This window comes from Emydura macquarii, unplaced genomic scaffold (assembly GCF_026122565.2).
Source record: "Emydura macquarii macquarii isolate MOO-44397 ecotype Brisbane River unplaced genomic scaffold, CSIRO-AGI_Emac_v2 contig_2768, whole genome shotgun sequence".
In the NCBI taxonomy this organism is placed as follows: domain Eukaryota; kingdom Metazoa; phylum Chordata; order Testudines; family Chelidae; genus Emydura; species Emydura macquarii.
In genome coordinates, this window is record NW_027132905.1 from 50,174,772 (window position 1) to 50,193,207 (window position 18,436).

Sequence of the window (18,436 nt, forward strand, 5' to 3'; positions counted from 1 at the left end):
TGGGAGTCAGCCTCCCAGCCCGGGGCCACGGACTAGCAATAGTGCACTAAAAATAGCTGTGTAGACTGGACTTTGAGGTTGCCGCTCAGGCTAGAGTTTGGGCTTTCAAGCGTGGGGGTAGGATCTGCAGGGACAGGGGGGCTTGATAGCCCAAGCCACAACCTCAAAGCAACAACTACAGAGCTATTTTTAGCACATTAGCGCAAGTCCCGCTAGGACCTTTGGATCAGGTTTCTCAGATGCAGAGAGGACACAGTGCAACACACACAAATCATCTCCTCCCTGCCCGCTCAGTGCACCCGGCTCCTCAAAAATTCAGGTCAAGTTTTCAAACCTGGCTGCCTCCTGCGAGGCATTTGGAAAATTGCTGCCATTGACTTAGCTCACACTGGCTTCAACACAGCTGGGGGCACAGCGCGTCTGAGACATTTGGCCTAAAACCTCTGGGCCACACTTCCCCTGTTATCCACCCACAGCCCTTCCCCCACCTCTCCTTGTCATCCTAGAGTTCAGCACTGTGTTGGATAAAGACAGAAACATGCGCGTCCTTCAAAATCCTGGGATCCAACAAGCTGCGCGGCCAAGGACCAAATCCCCACTGAAGTCGACGGGAAGAATTCTTGTGGACAAGGCAAACAAAACCTGTCTCGATTGTAAATTCTGCAAGGCGAGGATCTGGTCTTAGAATCCAAAGCGCCAGGCACACCTATGGTGCCATAGAAATATCCCTTCAGAACAGAACTGGCTGGAAGTTTTCCAGTTGAACGTTTTCCCATCGGAAAACACTGATTCATCAAAATCCAGACAGTCCATAGGAATGTGCAGGTTTTGATGAAACTCCCACAGAAACTAGGCTAACTTCTGACAGAACCCTGCCTGCTATACAGGCTCCAAAACCGGCCTGGTTACCAGCCACTTCACCCTCCCAGCTCCACAGCAGCCCACCTGGCAGACTGCTGGAGAAACTAGGATCCAAGCACCTGGCAGCTCAGGCTCCCGGGATTCTCAGCTTCGGGACAGCGCACCACATGGTCTGCCTTGGGGTTGGGGTTTCCAGGGTCCCCGAGCCGCACAGCTCCCCGCCTGGCGGGCCGCTGGGAGCCCTGGGCAGATTGGGGAGCCTCAAAAAAAATGTTTCTGAAAGGTCAAAACAAAAACGCCGGTTTCTAAATAAAACGTTTTAGGATTCCTGTTCTGCGGGAATTCCCAGGAAATCCCCAAATGTCATGTTTCTGAATGATTTCAGTCTCTTTTTTTTTTAAATTACATTTCACAATTTCTTGCGGAATGGGAAGCCCAGTTTCAGGCCAGCTCTAGCTAACCCCAGTAGGTCAACTCCCCAAGTCCCTTCGTTTTCTATTCAGCCCCGACAGGTGCAAAACTGTGCTTGGAGTCAAAGGGAGTTTAGCTAGTGGAAGGAGGGCCAGGATTTGACTGTAAAAAGGGAGGGGAGGCAATGCTCCGGCTAGGAAAGCATGCAGTACCTTCGGCATTACTGCTGCAGCCCAGTACCCTTACTATGATGGAGGGGGAGCGATTGCAGGCCTTGTGCTGACCTGAAGAGGTTCTCAACCTTTCCAGGCTCCTCTACCCCTTTCAGGAGCCTGAGTTGTCTTGTGTACCCTGAGCTTCACCTCACTTAAAAACTACTAGCTTACAAAATCAGACATGAAAATACAGAAGTGCCACAGCACACTATTCCTGAAAAATGGCGTACTTGCTCATTTTTACTACATAATTATCAAATAAATCGCAATATAGAGCAAGTCGTCTGTATGAAATTTTAGTTTGTACTGACTTTGCTAGAGCTTTTTATGTAGCCTGTTGTAAACCTAGGTAAATATTTAGATGAGTTGACCTACTCCCTGGAAGACCTCTGCGTACCCCCAGGGGTACACAGACTCCTAGTTGAGAACCACTGCACTGGGGGACTTTTCCAATCAGCCTTGTTCTAGCACCGTTATTCATAGCAGAGGGTCAAATCCTTATGCCATTGACTTTGATGGGAGGAGGAGTCCATCCTCTATTGGGAGCCGTTAAGTCTGACACAGGTGACTTGGTGTGGGAGGGAGAAAGGGGGTGAGGAAAAGCGTTTCCTCCCAGCCACAGGCTCCATGGGAAGGACTGTACTGTGTGCTTCCATGAGGCACTGAAAACCCCAGTGCCCCACTCCTTTTTCAAAAATCCCACTCACTCCGGCTGTCGCGGCGTGATGGCTCATTAATGATCGTCTCTCCAGCTAAATGTGGTGCTAATTACATTTGAGAGTCGCAGCTCAAAACTTGACTCCCATTAGAGCTGTGTAAACCAGGCTTTAACCCTTCATGGTTCACCTTCAAAATCCGCTGTTACAGTGGGGGGAAGCTGCTGAAAGGTAGCGAGATGCCCCAAATCCCCCCTCATTGTGAGACTAGGGGAGGAGCTGGCATCCATCTGTACCAGGACCATATCCCAGAGCCACCCTCGCATCCTCATACTGCACTGGATCTCATCTGAGAAGATACCGGAGGAAGTGGCTATGATTCTCTGGCCTGGGTTATACCAAAGGTCAGATTAGAGGATCGAAAAATTCCTTCTGACTCATCCATTTCCAAGGAGTCGTATTCTCCTACTACAGTAGCTCACCGAACACACACAGACTGTACTCTGAGCCTCTTTAGACCCCACAGACATGCAACGGCACCACAGCACTAGAACAGAGGGGGTAACTGCAGCAGAGCGGTGCAGCCAGAGAGCCCAGGTAAAAGCTTCATTTCAGAAGGAGCCCCTCTTTATGAGGAAGCGCCCCCCTTTTCTCAGCTGCATGTAGCTCCAACAAGGGCTCCTGGGAATGAAAACTCCCAAGAGAAACGGTGCATACCAGTGCCCTGGCTTGGAGAGGAAATGGAGGGCGTGGGCATGCATGCGTGGTCTGATGGGCACGGCCCCGAACTGGGAGTCAAGAGACAGCGGGTCTATTCCTGGCTCTGCCACGGATCAGGTGTGTGCCCTGCTGAAGGTCACCTCCCGTCTGGGCTGACGCTCCTTGTCTGCTCAGACTGCGAGTTCGTGTACGTACAGCACCAAACACGATGCAGCCTTGATCTTGGCTGAGGTCTCTAGGCACCACTCTGTCACACACAAAGCTATTAGAGCTATAAAGAGATGGCTGAAAATAACTCCACTCTCCCCTTCATTCTCTTTATCTTCTCCTTACCCCCTGACTCCCATGAGCCATGTTCTGCCCCCCTCCCTGGCTATTCCTGTTCCGCCAAGTGGTATGACGGAGATTTTACAACACTTTCCTCCCAGATCTCTCTCTCTCTGACATTTGGTACTGGCCGCCAACTGGAGTCAAATCACCTGTTTATTATAGGTCTAGTGCCTGCTTCCAGCTATTGTACTTATAAATACCTGGTTAGCAATAACAATAATTCCACCGAGGAAAAGGTTTGCATCTGGTTATTGTCCTTGCGCTTTGCTACGAGCGCTCCTGCCCTTGGTTCTTGTGCAATGAAGCCGCATCCCAAAAGCGGTCAAAGCCCTGCGCTGAAAACAAGCCCGTGATTGACGGTTTATTTTAGGAAGGAGCCGGGAAAGCGGGAAGGAGATAGTGCCGAGGAGATAATGTAAGCTCCAGTCATTAGTTAAAAACAAACCCCATCAGCACTGCAAGTGCCGCGGCGAAAAGCAAAACAAAAGGGCAAAGAGAGCAACTTGGCAAGGGAACAAAACCAGACAGATCAGCTGCATCCTCCCAGCTCCGCGCCTGATCTCTGCTGGGTGATTTACAAGACTTGCGCCAGCTCTGTCCTCCCACCTCCAGAAAGGGGCTCTCTGTTACCCCCCACCTCAACCATTTCCCTGGCTTCTCTGCCCAGAGGCCTTGCTCCAGCCCGGCTCAAGCCAAGATCAATCTGGCTGGCTTTTATATCAAAAGGATAAAGCTAGGCACAAGGAAGTCCCCCCCCGTATTAATGCAATACTCTCTCCACCCAAAACTATGCATTTAGGCCCATCACTGGTGGATCCTCCCATCCTTCCTCACGGACAAAGCTGCGATTCATTCCCGGTGCTCCGAGGTCTAGGAAGCTGCCGAACTCCGTTTGCTTCGGACCTGCAGAACTAGGCCCACGCTCTTCTGTCGCTGATAAATTTCAGCTTGTCCCCCCAGCTCTGTTGGAACCTTCTGCCTTTGTAAAGGGTTTCGGATTCATGGAAGAAAAAGGCTTTACACGTGCTAAGTATTATTATTTCATCCCTGGGCTGGCTTCAGGATAATTCACAAACCATAGCTTTGTCTAGATTAGGGATATTTGCGCTAGTGTAACTACATCGATGTAGATGCATCTGTACAACCCCTTAATACACACACACTGCCGTCGCACAAACTCCTACTGCAGGCACACTGCACCAGCACCCCCATTTTACAGATGGGAAAAGCAAGGCACGAAAGAAGGAAGTGATTTGCCCACGGTCACTTGGCAGATGAGCTGGGAATAGAAGCCAGAGTTCCACTTCAGGGCACAATCCACCCAGCCACACTGTCTCCCAACAGCTGTGATGACAAACGCAGGTGGAAATTAAAGAGCCCTTGGTGTGCAATGAAGAGATCCAGGGATTTAGTTTGTAAGCTCTTCAGGGCAGAGACCAGATCATCATGTGTGTTAGTACAGAGTCCAGCACAACATGGACCCAGTCCCGATATTCACTTTAACCACCACCACGCTGGTTTGATGAAGTCTCAACATTCTGCAGGAACATATTGATTTTGTCAAAATTGTCACTAAAAGTTATCCAAATGGTTCCACTACTTATTAATGATATTATATGGATCAGAAAAGTCAAAGTGATCATTGAAATGAAACATTCTGAGAACGCCAAAATGAAATATTTCTGGATTGGTTCGTTTTGTGGAGAATTCAGAGCTCTTTCTTTTTTGGGACTTTTTGTGGCAACTTGGAACAAAACCAGATTGTTAAATCTCAGACTTTCCTGTGGAACCAAAGTTTCACTTTTCAACCAGCTCTATCCAGGAGTGATCCGTCTGAAATCCATGGAGCTACTGCCCCTTTGCACAGGTAGAACTGAGATCAGAATTGCACCTGACTGGCACCGTGTTTATGCAACAGCCACCATCTTAACGAACACACCCCAGTGATTGAACTGGGACTTCTAGAGCTAAACACATGAGCTGCTACTGCTTGAGTGGAAGAGCTAAGATTTTGTAGCTGGGGACTGTAATAACTCGTATTCTTGGGGATCAACACAGAAGAGGACCTGTAAAATACACACACACACACAACATCCATCTACATCGGCAAAGACGGGACTCGTAATTTACCATTGCTGTAGCTTTTCTCATGGTAATAGCGCTGGAAGTTTTCATAGGGCAGGTCAACACTTAAAACACTGCAGCTGTACCACTGTAGTGCTTCAGGGAAGACAATCCCATGTCGATGGAAATGCTTCTCCAGTCGGCGTAATTAACCCACCTCCGTCAGTGGGAAAGCCCTCCCCTTGACATAGGGCTGTCTACACCAGGGGTGAGGTCAGGGGCATTGATTTTTCAACCCGAGTGACGTAGTTATACGGATATATTTTTATAGGGTAGACTTGGCCATAGACTCAGGGCTGGAAGGGATCTCGAGAAGTCGTGGCAGGACCAAGTAAACAAGACCTTGCACTGCAGAGAGCTTGCAGCTCCTTTTGTACCCAACTGCTAGAGTCCAGAACACGTAGCAAAATCCTTAGGGACGTGGGGAGAATTTCAAAGGCATACCCAGGAGTTCACTTGTCACTAGAATTTGACTTTCAATGGGATTTGGATGCCCAGTTCCCATTGGTGCATTTGAAAACTATCCCCCAAAGGGTCCAAAATCAGAACCATGAACCCAGCGTGGTGCCCATTCTGAACTCGAGGGCAGAGTGAGTCGGGATGGAATGGGACCGAGATCCAAACCAGCCCTGGGGTTGGCAACGCTACAGCCCAAATGAACTTCCATATAGTCAGACAGAGCGCAGGCTTCGCCTGTACCCAGTCAGCATTGGGTGACGGCTGGGTAGCAAAGCACCTGGAAGAGAAATCGGTTTGGGGCAAAAAATTATTACCCCCTGGTAAAGTGCAGATACAATCCAGCCATTATCATTTGTGGATAACCCTCCCCCGCCCCCACCAATGACACCAATACCCTTATTATCTGAGTGTGGGAATAATTCCCCTGAGACTCTGCTAAACCATTTATTACCATCCCCTCCCAGGGACTGTTTCTTTTACCTCTAATCAGATAAGCAGAAACAGGTCTCCTAAACTCCCCATAATCCCTGCTGCCATTAACCCTTTCACACACCCCTGCCATACAATTTACACCCGCCACCACCACCAGGATTTTAGAGTAACAATCCTCAACACAATTAAAAAAAAAATCCCTTCCTGGGCACAGTGTGCTCCAAACGAGGGGTGGCTAAGGGGGGAGCAGTGAGGGGAGGAAAGGTTTAGAACTGTGTTGTTTTGGTTTTTGCTGTTCAGTGTAATAAAGTTTTCAGAAAGAGCCGGGCATGAATTTTTAAAATACACCATCAATTATTAACACCCACTCCCACTGCCTCCCCCAGACTCAGCTTCCCCGCAGGTGTGATACCATCCCCATCATGCAGCGCTGTGTTTCCTATGCGCCGATGGCTGGCAATGGACCCGTCACTGGCTGCGCTTCTGCTCGCTAGCCACTGGGTTTGTGGGCCAGGATGCTGCAGAACAGCTGGATCTGTGCAGGCTCTGGATACCCCTCGCCCTCGCCTTCAAATCCATCATTGTTAATTGATTCGCAGAGCACATCTCATAAGCCTCAAAAAAAAAGCACTTCACAGGATTAAGCTACAGCCACATGGTGCAGGGAGCACTTTCACCTGGCTGTGAGCTGCTGCGGCAGAGTTCAGCAGCTGGCTAACAGTGCATGGCCATGTCATGCAGCTGTTTGACATCTGTTCGGGGTGGGGGTGTGGCGTACTGAGGACTGTGCTGGGATTGCAAGCTATCACTTCAAGAGGGGGAGCTTTCGAGGGGGCTCTGTAACGAAAAACGAGAGCAGAGTCACTCTAAAAAAAGGGGCAGGGGGCAGGTGAGTTGTGCCTTGCTGCCTTAAGAGCAGTCTGCTTTGTGTGTGTGTCTCTCTCTCTTACTCTGGCTTCTTGTATGTTACGGTTCTGAATGCTCAGAAATAAAGCAGAGTTACGCTGCAATGGCCAGCAAGAGTGTTTATCATTTGTACCGAATCTCTCTGCCTGCCCTGAAACATCACGGAAAACTGGGGCTGTGGAAGAGAGAGAGAAAACAGGCTGCTCTGGAGAAGCAGCATTAAGTGATCGTTTGCAATTCCAGGACAGGCCCCGATACCCCACAGGAGTAACGTGCCCTGCACTGAAGTGCAATCCAGACAGTAAACACTCAAACTGGGCAGGTTTAGCAAAAACCCCAAACCAAACCCCGGGCTCTTTCTAAATCCTCCAACCCAAGCACCAGCTAGGGGTGTCTCGGCTTTGAAAGGCAAGCTGTGTCCCCCCCACACCTGTTCCCAGGCCTAGCCACTGCATTTCCCTTCAACCAGGGCTAGTTTCTCAGAGCTTTACTCAGCACAGAGAGAGAACAAGTCCTTCTTACTCTCCTGCCCCGCCCGGCTCAGGCAGTGACTCTAGGTCAGGTTGGGCAACCAGGGGCTATTGAGCTAATTACCCCTGTGGGCAAGAGAGTGGAGATGAGAGGCAGATGTCTTGTCGCCACTCACCAGCCCCTCAAGTAGCTTTCCAGATCTCAACTTCAAAGAGTATGTCTACAGTGCAATGCAAGTCCAGGTTCAAACTCAGGCTCAAGACTTGCCCCACTTACATCTACACACAAGTTGCACTAATCCAGGTGTCAGGCCCAGGGTCCCAGGATCCCAGAAGGGTGGAGGGTCGAAGCCTGAGTCAAGCTGAGATCCAGGGTTCAAGCCCTATTGCTTTGCAGTGTAGATGCAGCCCACTGGACTCATGCACTGGAAGTCCACCCAAAGTATCTCACAGTCCTACAAGCTGAGTTTCTTGGTCCTCTGGACGGTCAATTTTGGTGGACAGACCAGCTTTCCTACACTGCACCATGAGTGGCCACAGAAGGGGAGGCCGCTACGAAGTCTGGGATACGGGTTGTCGGACTCGGGCCTGCATAATACGGCGAGGAGGCTGGAGCCCTAGGCTGGGACCCAGAGTTCAACAATTCTTAACCTGGGGTTACAAATGAGTGGAGATGCTCAAGTCCTAGGTTAACAAATCCTGGGTCTGCTAACGAGTTCTATTAACCCTGGGCTCACATCGCAGTGTGGACAGATCCAATGGGTGGTGAGTCCCTTATACCGTCCCTTCCTTTGCCAAGCACTGGAGGGGCAAAAACAAACCAAAGGAAAACACAGCCCACAGCTACCTGACGTTTCTCCCAAGCCACTTCCACACGACCCTCCCACGCAAACAAACTCCCCCCAAACCAAGCAACTGAGTAACATCTCCCTCAGAAGGAAGGATCAATACAAAAGCTACAAATTCCTACAAAAACTGGGCCATCTACATTAGAGGACTAGTCTAGGTGCAAGTCCCTGCCCTGTCACAGACCTCTTCTGTGATTTTAGGCACATCACTTAGCCTCTCTGTGCCCCAGCTCCCCATCTGGGCTAACAGCGCTTCCCCCCTGCAACCGCACAGGGGCGGTGTGTGGCTAATCACATCAAAGATGGCGAGTACTCAGACGGGGACCTCAGAGAAACCAAAGCTCTTTATTGGACAAATGTTGCCCTTTTCATGACTGCAAAGAGACCTCGGATTTTATGCATTTGTAAAATAAGCATGAATTGATTTGATGGCCAGCCGACGGCACTAGCCTGATAAGTCCCCAAGGGCCTGATTTTCAGAGACACCCAGAATCCACAGCTCCAACTAGAGACAGGGGGGCCCAGCCCTTCTGCAGAATCATGCACCATGGCTATTCCTTCATGGCCCTAATGTCTGATTAGTCACCCACCTCATGTGGTGGTGTCCACTTCTGATTGGATGCCCCCCACACTCCCATAGGCCTGATCTACACACAGTTTTTGTATTGGTTAGCTGGGTGATTTTTTTTTTTTTTTTTTTTAAAGAGAACCAGTTATACCAGTCTAACCCCTAGTGTGGGCATAGTTATATTGGTATAAAGGGGTCTTATACCAGTATAGATTATTCCCCTTTCTGTCCAGGAATAAACTATAGCTGGATAAACACATTCATCCCAGAATAACCGTGTCCCCAGTAGGGGGAGTTGCACCCCTCATTAAACCAGTGTAGCTATACTGGTAACCTTTTGTGTTTCAAGCTTTCTGGATAGTTGTGGAAACATTTCTCGTCTGAATATTACACAAATAGTTATCTGGGGCTGGATTCACAACCTTCACTCTTTCCACCAGCACTTTTTGCAAACCAACACAATTCTGGATGAATATTTTATATTGGGGAGCCCTTTCAATCCATATCTGCACAGTGAGTTGGTGGTGTCTATTGGCATAAATCCTCAGCGTTTGGGGGAGCGGGAGGGGGGCATATTTCCCTAGGCCTAACATCTACACAGAAGCTGCATCCTGCCTGACTACATGGCTGCCGTGCAAGATGGAAAGGTCAGGTAGATGGTCACCAAACACAGAACTAGGGACCAGGAACTAGACACAAAGTGGGGGGCACCTGGGAGGGGAGATTGTTGTGCTGGCTGCTCTGCCAAAGGAGAGACTGAAACAAGGAGGAACTTCCTACCCCAGTGTCCATAATATGAGGCATTTCCTCTGAGTGCTAAAAGACTTTCCATTACTGGGGGGGAGGAAATGCGTTGCCTTGCCCTCGGAGAAGGGAGTCGAGAGAGAGACACACGTTACGCACTGAAGCAACCCGCCACCAATTCAGAAATGGACAGTGTCTGACAAACGGTCATGGGGGAAAGCCCCCCAAACGATACAGAGAAGCCGTAGCCCGTGCAGATGTTTGATGGATTGTAACCACTCCTGACAGGGACCGGATGGCTCCAGCCCCCTTCTCCGCTTTGGCAACACACGGCTAGATTGTCACGCCCGGGAAGATATTCAAACGTGGACATTTATCTACTAGAGGCAGTGTCCTCAGTGACTGACAAGGCAAGTCATTTGAGGAAAGGGGAGGGGGTGGGAAAGAGGGCACAGATCAATGGGAGATTTCTGAGCAAGGCGTGCAGGGAAGGGAAGGTGGTTTCTCTGCACACGCCCGCTCCTTGCACTCACTCCCCGGGGAAGATCTCTTAAGATAAGGTGATTGCAGATGAAGATAAGGGATTGCAGAAAAGACATATTCTGGCTCGGCTGCGTCAGACGCACATGGATCGTCCTGGCACTAACGGTTCTTCTAGAGAACAGCACAAATGGCTTGTGCAAGTGGTTTGGAGAGGGACGCATGCAGCGCTGCGTACTCTTCACACCGCCTGCACTCAGGACCCTCGCCCCTCTCGGCCTGCTGCCTTCGGAAAGGAGAGGCCGGGCTGGGAAAGGATCCCTGCCATCCAGCACTGCCCCATCGTCCCCTTTCATCCCAGGCATGCCCCTGTGCTACCTGAGAACAGCTACAGACTATCCGGTTACTCCAGCTTGCAAGCACCCACCCAGCCGGTTCCGGGGAGGGTAGGGGGGGAATCAGGACAGCAGAGAAGTCTAGGCTGGATCTCCCCATCCCACAGAGGAGCCTTGTGGAGCTCCCTGCCAAGGAGGTGTGGGTGTGGGAGTAGCGTCTGAGGGGAGTCCCACCCGCCTAGCAGCAGAGGGGAGGATCTAGGCCTCCGGGGCCAAAGCCTCCATCCGCTGATGCAGACATACCTATTCTGTAAGGGCTAATGAAGGCAGGGAGCAGCTCTGCACATCTCACCCACGGTGGCTACGGCTCTCAGCACATCCAGCCAGAGGAGCCTCCAGTCCAGCCAGGCAGGGCCGGATTCTCTGCAGCCCTGAGCCTGGGGGCTAGAGGAGTTTTAAGGGCCCTTGACCCAGCAAAGCAAAGCCTCCTCCACCAGAGCGTGACCGCTTCCCTGACATTGCATTGGATCTGCCTCATCAGCAGGGGAAGGGTGGAAGGAGGGCAGCCTCTGAGCTGAAGGGAACTGGGCATCACATGCAGGCACAAGCGAAGGTGCCGGCCCCAACACCTCTGTCATCCTTGCAGGGGACGGTATAAGGAGGTTAGGAAACTCAGGCATCTAGTTTGCTGACCCATCTTCAAGACCTGCGGCAGCTGCACAACGGGACCTCGAGGGTTAATGCTGGGAGTGGAACAGAGCCTGCAGGCTCAGAGGACGTTTAGCAGAAATCCTTTCCTCTAAACTCTGGACTGGGACTGCAGGCCTGAGTCTTGCTAAAGGCTTACAGAAACTGATCGCCAGGGAGTGGGCAGGCAGCAATCCAGCCCCAGCTGCATTCGAAGTCTGGCCCTTTAAAGCACCCACCGCCAGGCTCCTATCAAACCTTTCTGCAGGACAGTTGGGATTTGAATTGAGGGACACATGCAGGGCTGGATTAACCGGGATGGACAGCAAAATAATTCTCTCCCACACCAAACCCTTCGGTACACAGTGGAAATGGCAGGACTCGATGGATCCAGGAAAGCATCCTTGACCTTCTCAGGGATGCCTCCCTCCTGAAGGATTAACCTCTCGTTTGCCAGATCATCAGGGCCAGAAAGCCGCAGAAGGGGTTTGCCCCCAAGACAGAAAAAGCCCTGGAACCTGCGGAGCCTGTTCATGAAGAGCTGGCTCAGGCTGGCCAGCCTGGGTCCTGCAGGAATTTGTGCCAGCTGCCTGAACCTCACAGATGCTTTTACCTAACAGGAGTGAAGGGAGATCAACAGACCCTGGGACCACAGGATCAAAAGGGCATCTACACAGACTACCAGCGAGGTCTGATGGAATCAGCATGACCTTCAGAGCGGAGTATTTGGAGGGGTATGAATGCGTCTGGCAAAAGGGGCTGCCTCACTACAGGTTGGAGAGCCCATTCCCTGGGAAACATGGAATTTCTGCTTCGCCCTGTTTGATGAGTGGACCTGGAGAAAGTGAGTCAGGTGTCAAGAGAACCTAATCTGGTGGGACATGAGGGTCTTGGGATTACAAACCGAGGCCAGGCTACTACTGGACACACACACCGGCCTCTCAGCATGTAACACTGGCCTCTGGGTATATAGATCTCTCCCCTACGGCTCTGCCTACCTGTGCATCATTTCTTGTTAATGAGCAAGCCCGCTGGCAAAGTGATATATTTTCTTGCTAGACACCCCCCCACCTGGGACTCCTTCTCTACCCTCAGGAACAGAATTCTTATCTCTCATTAGTCTGGGATTCCTGGCTCACAAATACAAGAGGACTAATTCACAATAAATCAGAGCTATTCACAAGGTAATGTTTTGGTTCCAGCTTATTGCTGCCCTACATCATGTGCTGTCATTTACACAAGTGCAATCCAATGCCCCCCCACATCAGAATGGTGGTATTTTGCACCTACTTCGTAAATAGCTACACCAGTGATTACACAGGACATAAGTCAGCAATGAACTAGGCTCTCTGGCCCAGATCTCAAAAAGGTATTTAGGGTGGAAGTTAGAACCCTAAATACTTTTGAGGATCTGGGGGTTCATGTGTGGAGCTGTCCTGGCCAGAGCTAGGTGAAAATCTGAAAATATTTCCTGTGAATGTACATTACTCTCTGATTTTCAAATGACTTTGCTAAAGCCCAGGGACATCAAACACAGCCAAAGCAAAGGAGTTTACTGGCAGGAATGTTTGAGGAAAGTACATATTTTGAGCCAATATTGCAGAATATTGACAGAAAGGGAATTTCAAACTCAAGAGTTTTCAGAAGGCGAATATCAAAATCTGAGGGAATAAACACACCCCCAGCGGTCTGCCTGTCCAATCAAACCATCTCAAACGCTGACTATCAAATAGAATGACTTGCTTGCAAATGATCTGTAGGCTGAGAATTACTTGCAAAAATTATGAACAGACAAGTTAGACAAAAATCACTCGGTTTGTGAACAATTTGCAAACAGAAAAGAAGGTGAAAGTCAATAAATAAGTTATCCATTGTGAATTACTTCACCAGAGCTATCCCTGACCTTAAAGACGAAGTGCAACAGGAAAAACTCCTGTTTATATCAATGATATTCAGACCTCAGGAGCCAAATGAGTGATCAACATTATCTAAAAGAGCCACACTAATGTGAATTCATTGTTTATAGATTCATATTTAAACAGTATGACAGAGGAAGTCTTTAGTTATATATATTAATGTTATTCTCACAGCCAAATGACTCACCAAGTATTATAATTTTATCAACTACAATTGGGTAACATCATAGTAAAAGCATCCTGATTGGTTAATAATTAAATCACAAAGCGTTTTAATGTCATGTGGTGCAAGGAGCTGCAAGAGACGTATTAAATAGCCACTGTTGGTTCTCAAGCCTCAGTCGGAATATCACCGGTTGCTATTAGAGCAGTGCCTAGAAGCCAAAACTGAGGTCAGGGCCCCCTTGTGCCAGGTGCTGTAGACAGTGCCTGCCGTGAAGAGCCTATAATCTAAATAAACAAGGCAGACGAAGAGCGGGAGGGGATGTGGGCACAGAGTGGGGAAGTGACTTGCCCAGGGTCGTGGGGTAGGTTAGGATTAGAGCCAGGATTAGACAGTTTGCAGCCGGCTTGGGCATCAGTCTACCTCACACTAAGCTACCACCCACAGTGTGCGTGTGCACCCAGTTCTGTGGGACGTGTTGATGTACCCGGCTTTGAAAGAGGAGGAGATTAAAGCACACTAGGCACTTGAAGCGTGCAGCAGCAGGGTCCACATGGATACTCAGTGCACAGCCGGCGGGTGGGGGGTTGATTCACACTCCAGCTCTACGGGCTGGTCTACAACAGAAAGTTAGGTCAGTCCAGCTAGGTCACTGGGGGGGGTGAAAAATTCACGTCCCGAGACATAGTTAAGCCGACCTAAGCCCCCGTGTAGACAGCAGTAGGTCGATGGAAATATTCTAGCTACTGCCTTGTGGGGCGGTGGATTTATTAGCGACAGGAGAGGTTCTTCCATCGCTGTGGCGTGCGTCTACACTGAAGCACGACCGCTGTGCCGCTGTAGCGTTTCTAGTGTAGACACGCCGGAAATGTTCATGCAGACAAGCTCCTGACCCCAACTCGGTGTCCAACCACTGGGCCAGGCTACCTCCGGGCTTTTCTTGTGTCCATTACTGCAGCACAGAGATGGCAAACAGCCAGAAGGGCACAGCACAAACACGGAGATGATGATGAGCAGCATGACCAGCAGCGTTCACAGCACACCAGTGGCCTGGCTTGGCTGAGGTTTCTAAAGTGGTCACATCCGAAGGGAGAGGCCCAGTGGTTAGGTCACGAGCCAGAGACTGGGGCTCATTCCTAACTCTGCCACAAGCACCCTGCGTGACCTTGGCCGAGTCCCCCTCAGCCTCAGTTTCCCACCTCTTACATCATAAGGGATAACAGCACTTTCCTCCCTCACAGGGGTGGGGGAAGTGCTCAGACACCAGGATAATGGGGAGGGGGAGCCTTTTGCCAGTCTCTAAATGATAACTGAGAAGTACATTTTAAAAGTGTGCCCCAACCCCACTCTCCACCCCATGCCAGGGACTGTGTAGTCAGGCTGTTTCCAAAATCCTGGTAAGGCTCAACTCAGACTGGGCAGGTTTTGATGCACTTCCCTTTAACCTCTCCCATGTGCTTACCAGACACCAGCCACGTGAGCCCAGACTGCAGGGTACAAGCTGGAAAAGGGGTATGTGGGTGCCGGGCTAGATCACCCCGGTGTGTGACCTGGGTCATGGTCTGTCTGCAGGCCACCAGCCCAGGAAAGGCCATTCCATTGCCCAGGGGAGGAGGAGGAAGTTAAGCAGGAACGGAGGATAAGAGAAGATCAAACCAGATGCCAGGGGGAAATAAACTCAGCACTGAGCAGATAAACCCTGCTTTCCCTGCGCCGGGGCAAGGGAGACCCTGCTGTGACTGCCCAGTGCTGAATAAATGGGGCCTTCAGAGGTCAAATATTTCTCTGGGCTGTTCCAGATCTTCAAACCTTCCAGGGTAGGTAACAGCAACAGCCACAGGCCAGACAGGAAGAGAGGGCAGTTTAACCACAGCTCATGAAATCGCACAAGGAGCAGGGAGGAATGGGGCTCCGCTCCCCCTGCCATCCCCAGGGCGCTGGGGAAGGGTTGGGCTGTGTGGCTGGGTTTGCCAGGACAGGAGCCTCCCCTGGTGCAGCTGGTTGTGCTGGGCACCATCTCCCCTCACGCTGTAGAGCGGCTTCCTCCCCCCCCAGACTTGAGGAGCCAGGCTTCAAAGCTTGTCCCTCCCACCAGCAGAAGATAAAGCCCAATAAAAGATATTCCTTCACCCCCCTTGTGGCTCTCGTATCCTGGAACCAAGCCGGTGCCAAGAACCCTGTAAACCCACTGAGTAATAGGCCTCAAACGCTACCACGGCCAGCGGGCAACGGGGAGGTCACAGCCACCCTCCTTCCTACCAAGCCAGGTGTGTCCCCAGTTAGATCGGCACATGCCAGGCGATCGCTGGGAGAGGGGTCCCGCAGTGGGGCCATCCCCACCAGCGAGACGCTGGGAAACGGACCCTCCCCACACACAGGTAACACGCCAGCTACACAGGCATCCGCTGGCCCGGTCCGGGAGGTGTGGAGGGGCTCTGGCGAAGGTGCCCACGGTAGCCAGCTGCGTCCTTGGGGGATGCTGCGGCTTGCCTGGGATAGAGACCGGGCTTTGCAAATCCCCCTCCCCTGCACGATCCGGTGCAGCGTCGGACCCAGACACCCGCCCATGGGGACAGCAGCCTGGGGCGACTCACCACGCCGATGCCAGAGGGTGGAGGGCAACACTTCCCCCCCCCCACACACACACCCAAACACCGGCCCCAGGAGAGGCAGGGCAGGTGCAGCCGGGGCCAGGGGCCCCGCGGGAGTTTGCAAACTTGGCCGGGTGGGTGCGACGCTGGCGGCTGCCCAGGGCGCCCCTTCTCGGACCTGAGCGAGCATCACCCCCCCCCCCCGCCCCCGACACAAGCGTCTCCAGCAGGACCTGGGGGGGGGGACACGACACGCGGCGGGTGGCTTTTCCCCCAGACCCCCCCTCCCCCCGGCTCGCTCTGCGGGCAGGGAGAAACCCCCGGGGAGAGCAGCGCTGAGCCTGAAGCCATGCCAGGCCCAGAGAAACCCAGCGAGACACCCCCGCCGCCCCCCCGCCGGAGGAGCGAGCCTTATGTCTAAAGCAGGGTGTATTTTACCCCGGCCGGCCGTTCCCAGCCTGCGGGGCCACACCGCCCTCCCATCCCCCCCCCCCCCCCAGCTGTGCCGGGACCCCGGCTTCCAAAGACCGGCCTCTCCGGCCCTGTCGATGCCATCCGCTTGCAGCTGGAGTCCCCTGCACCGCCCCCCCCCCAGATGTTGCGATGCACGGAGAGGCGGCAGCCCGTCACCGTGGACCTGGCCCCCGGGGGCTGTGCGTGCGCGCAGCTTGGGGAGGGGGGGGGGTGTCTGCTTCCCTGCTAACTGGGTAGCCTCCAGCTGGGGGGTCCTGGGCGCCCCCCCCCCCAGGAAGGATGGCGCTGCGCGTCCCACTGGAGACGTTGCCCATTTCCCCGCGATCGCATTGGGAAGGCACACACGCGCGCTCCTGCCAGCTGAGCGGCTCCGGCTCCGGCTCGGTTGTTACACGCGAGCAGAGGCGCATTGAACACAGCGGCCGCCCCCCGTCCGCTCCCCTCTCCGCCGGGCCCCGAGCGCCAGCCGGCGAGCAGGAAAGGAGCGGGGCAGGGGCTGCTCCGGCAGCTGAGCCCCCCGGGCCGGCAGGAGAAGGGGCTGGCCAAGATTTCAGAGCCTCGGCTCCTGGGAGACCGAAAGGCGAAGGGGGCGAGGGCGGCGGAGTGCGGGGAAGACACGGCGGCCAGCTCCAGCCCCCCACCGCAGGCCCGTCGCTATGGCCCCTCCGGTCACGCTCTACGCGGCTTTTGCTCCCATCCGTTTAAACCCGAATCAAGCCAGCTGGTTCGACAGAGGTTTACACGCCTAGCACGTGCAGCTCCGGAGTGTGCGGGGAGGAGGAGGAGGGGGGGGGGGAAGTGGAGCAGAAAGCCAGAGCTCCTTGATAGGATTCAGGTGTTTGACTGGGGGGATTGCCTGCCCCCCCCTCCACACACACACACCCACACACACACACACAGCCTGGCTCGGGTTTGGTTTCCACGCACGCCGAGTTGGCGGCAGGGCCCCGGCTCATCAGCCGCAATCGGCACGGTATTCTTCGCAAAGAGCAACTCCACAATGCGCCGTGATTGGGGCGCCGCTCGCCAGCCGGGAGCGCTTGGCAGCACCGGAGCCGTCCCTGCCGAAGGGGGGGAGGAAAAGGCTGGCGTCAAACACCCACCGCCCCCCCCCAAAAAAAAACACCCCAGCCAGACCAAACGCCGTCAGCCGAAAAGGGGAAGCAAGACAGAGACAGTTCGGGAAAGTGGCCAAGAACCGGAGCCAGAGCGTTAAAAAAGGGGCCAGATCCTCCCCTAGAGCGAAACACCCCGCCCCGAGGTACCCCAGCCAGCCCCTGGGTTTGACGGGAGCCCGCTGCTTTACACCACTGGGGACCCGACCCCCTCTCCTGGCCTGGCCTTGGGGGGGGGGAGGGAATCGAACCCCCGCCCCCCCGGGGGGTGTCACTCACCCAGCACCACCTCCGGCAGGTCCCAGAGCAGCAAACAAAGGCGCAGGTAGCTCAGCATCTTTCGCATGTTGGCCCCCGGCACAAGAACTCCATCGGGTTCAGACGCGTGCCCGCCTGCCGCATGGCGATCCGGAGCGGGGCAGGGCAGGGTCGGGCAGCGCGGGACGCGGGCGTGGGGCGAACATCGCTGCCCGCTGGAGTCCCGCGGCAGGAAGAGGACGGCGGGGTGGGGGGAGGCAGGAGCAGGGCGGGGAGGAGGGAGCGAGAGCGGCTCCTTGCCCGAATCCAGCGGGAGATGCTGCACCTGGTGACTGACGCGTCCGCCGCTCGCTCGCCGGCTGCCCGCCGAACCGGATCAGCTGCCCGAGTTGGGGAGGAAATCTCCACTCAGTGCCCGCCCCCTCCCTTGTCTCTGCCTCTCCGGCGGCTGTATTATGCAGACTTTTCTTTAATCCTTCCTGGGCTTCTGGGCTCCGGTCCTTTAAGCCGATTTATTGCAGCAAGAGAGAGAGAGAGACGCCGGAGCTCGCTCCCCCCCCCCCCCCTTCGGTGGCTGGTTTTAGCTCCTTAACCCTTCCCCGGCTGGCAAAAACACAGACCCCACCTAAGTCTCCAGCCTCCCCCGCCGCCCCCAGCACACGTCGCAGGCGAA

General features: G+C 53.3%; 1 protein-coding gene across 2 annotated transcripts in view; it reads right to left on the reverse strand.

Annotated features, from left to right (window-relative positions):
- The window catches only part of IGSF21 (immunoglobin superfamily member 21), a 216,529-nt gene extending 198,336 nt beyond the window's left edge, over window positions 1-18,193 (reverse strand). For both annotated transcript variants that reach the window (XM_067566919.1, XM_067566917.1), the window contains exon 1: window positions 17,785-18,193. In XM_067566919.1, the coding sequence (XP_067423020.1) occupies window positions 17,785-17,851 (67 nt within the window). In that variant the 5' untranslated portion in view covers window positions 17,852-18,193. The remainder of the gene's footprint in view (window positions 1-17,784) is intronic.
- Between the last annotated feature and the right edge of the window lie 243 nt (window positions 18,194-18,436).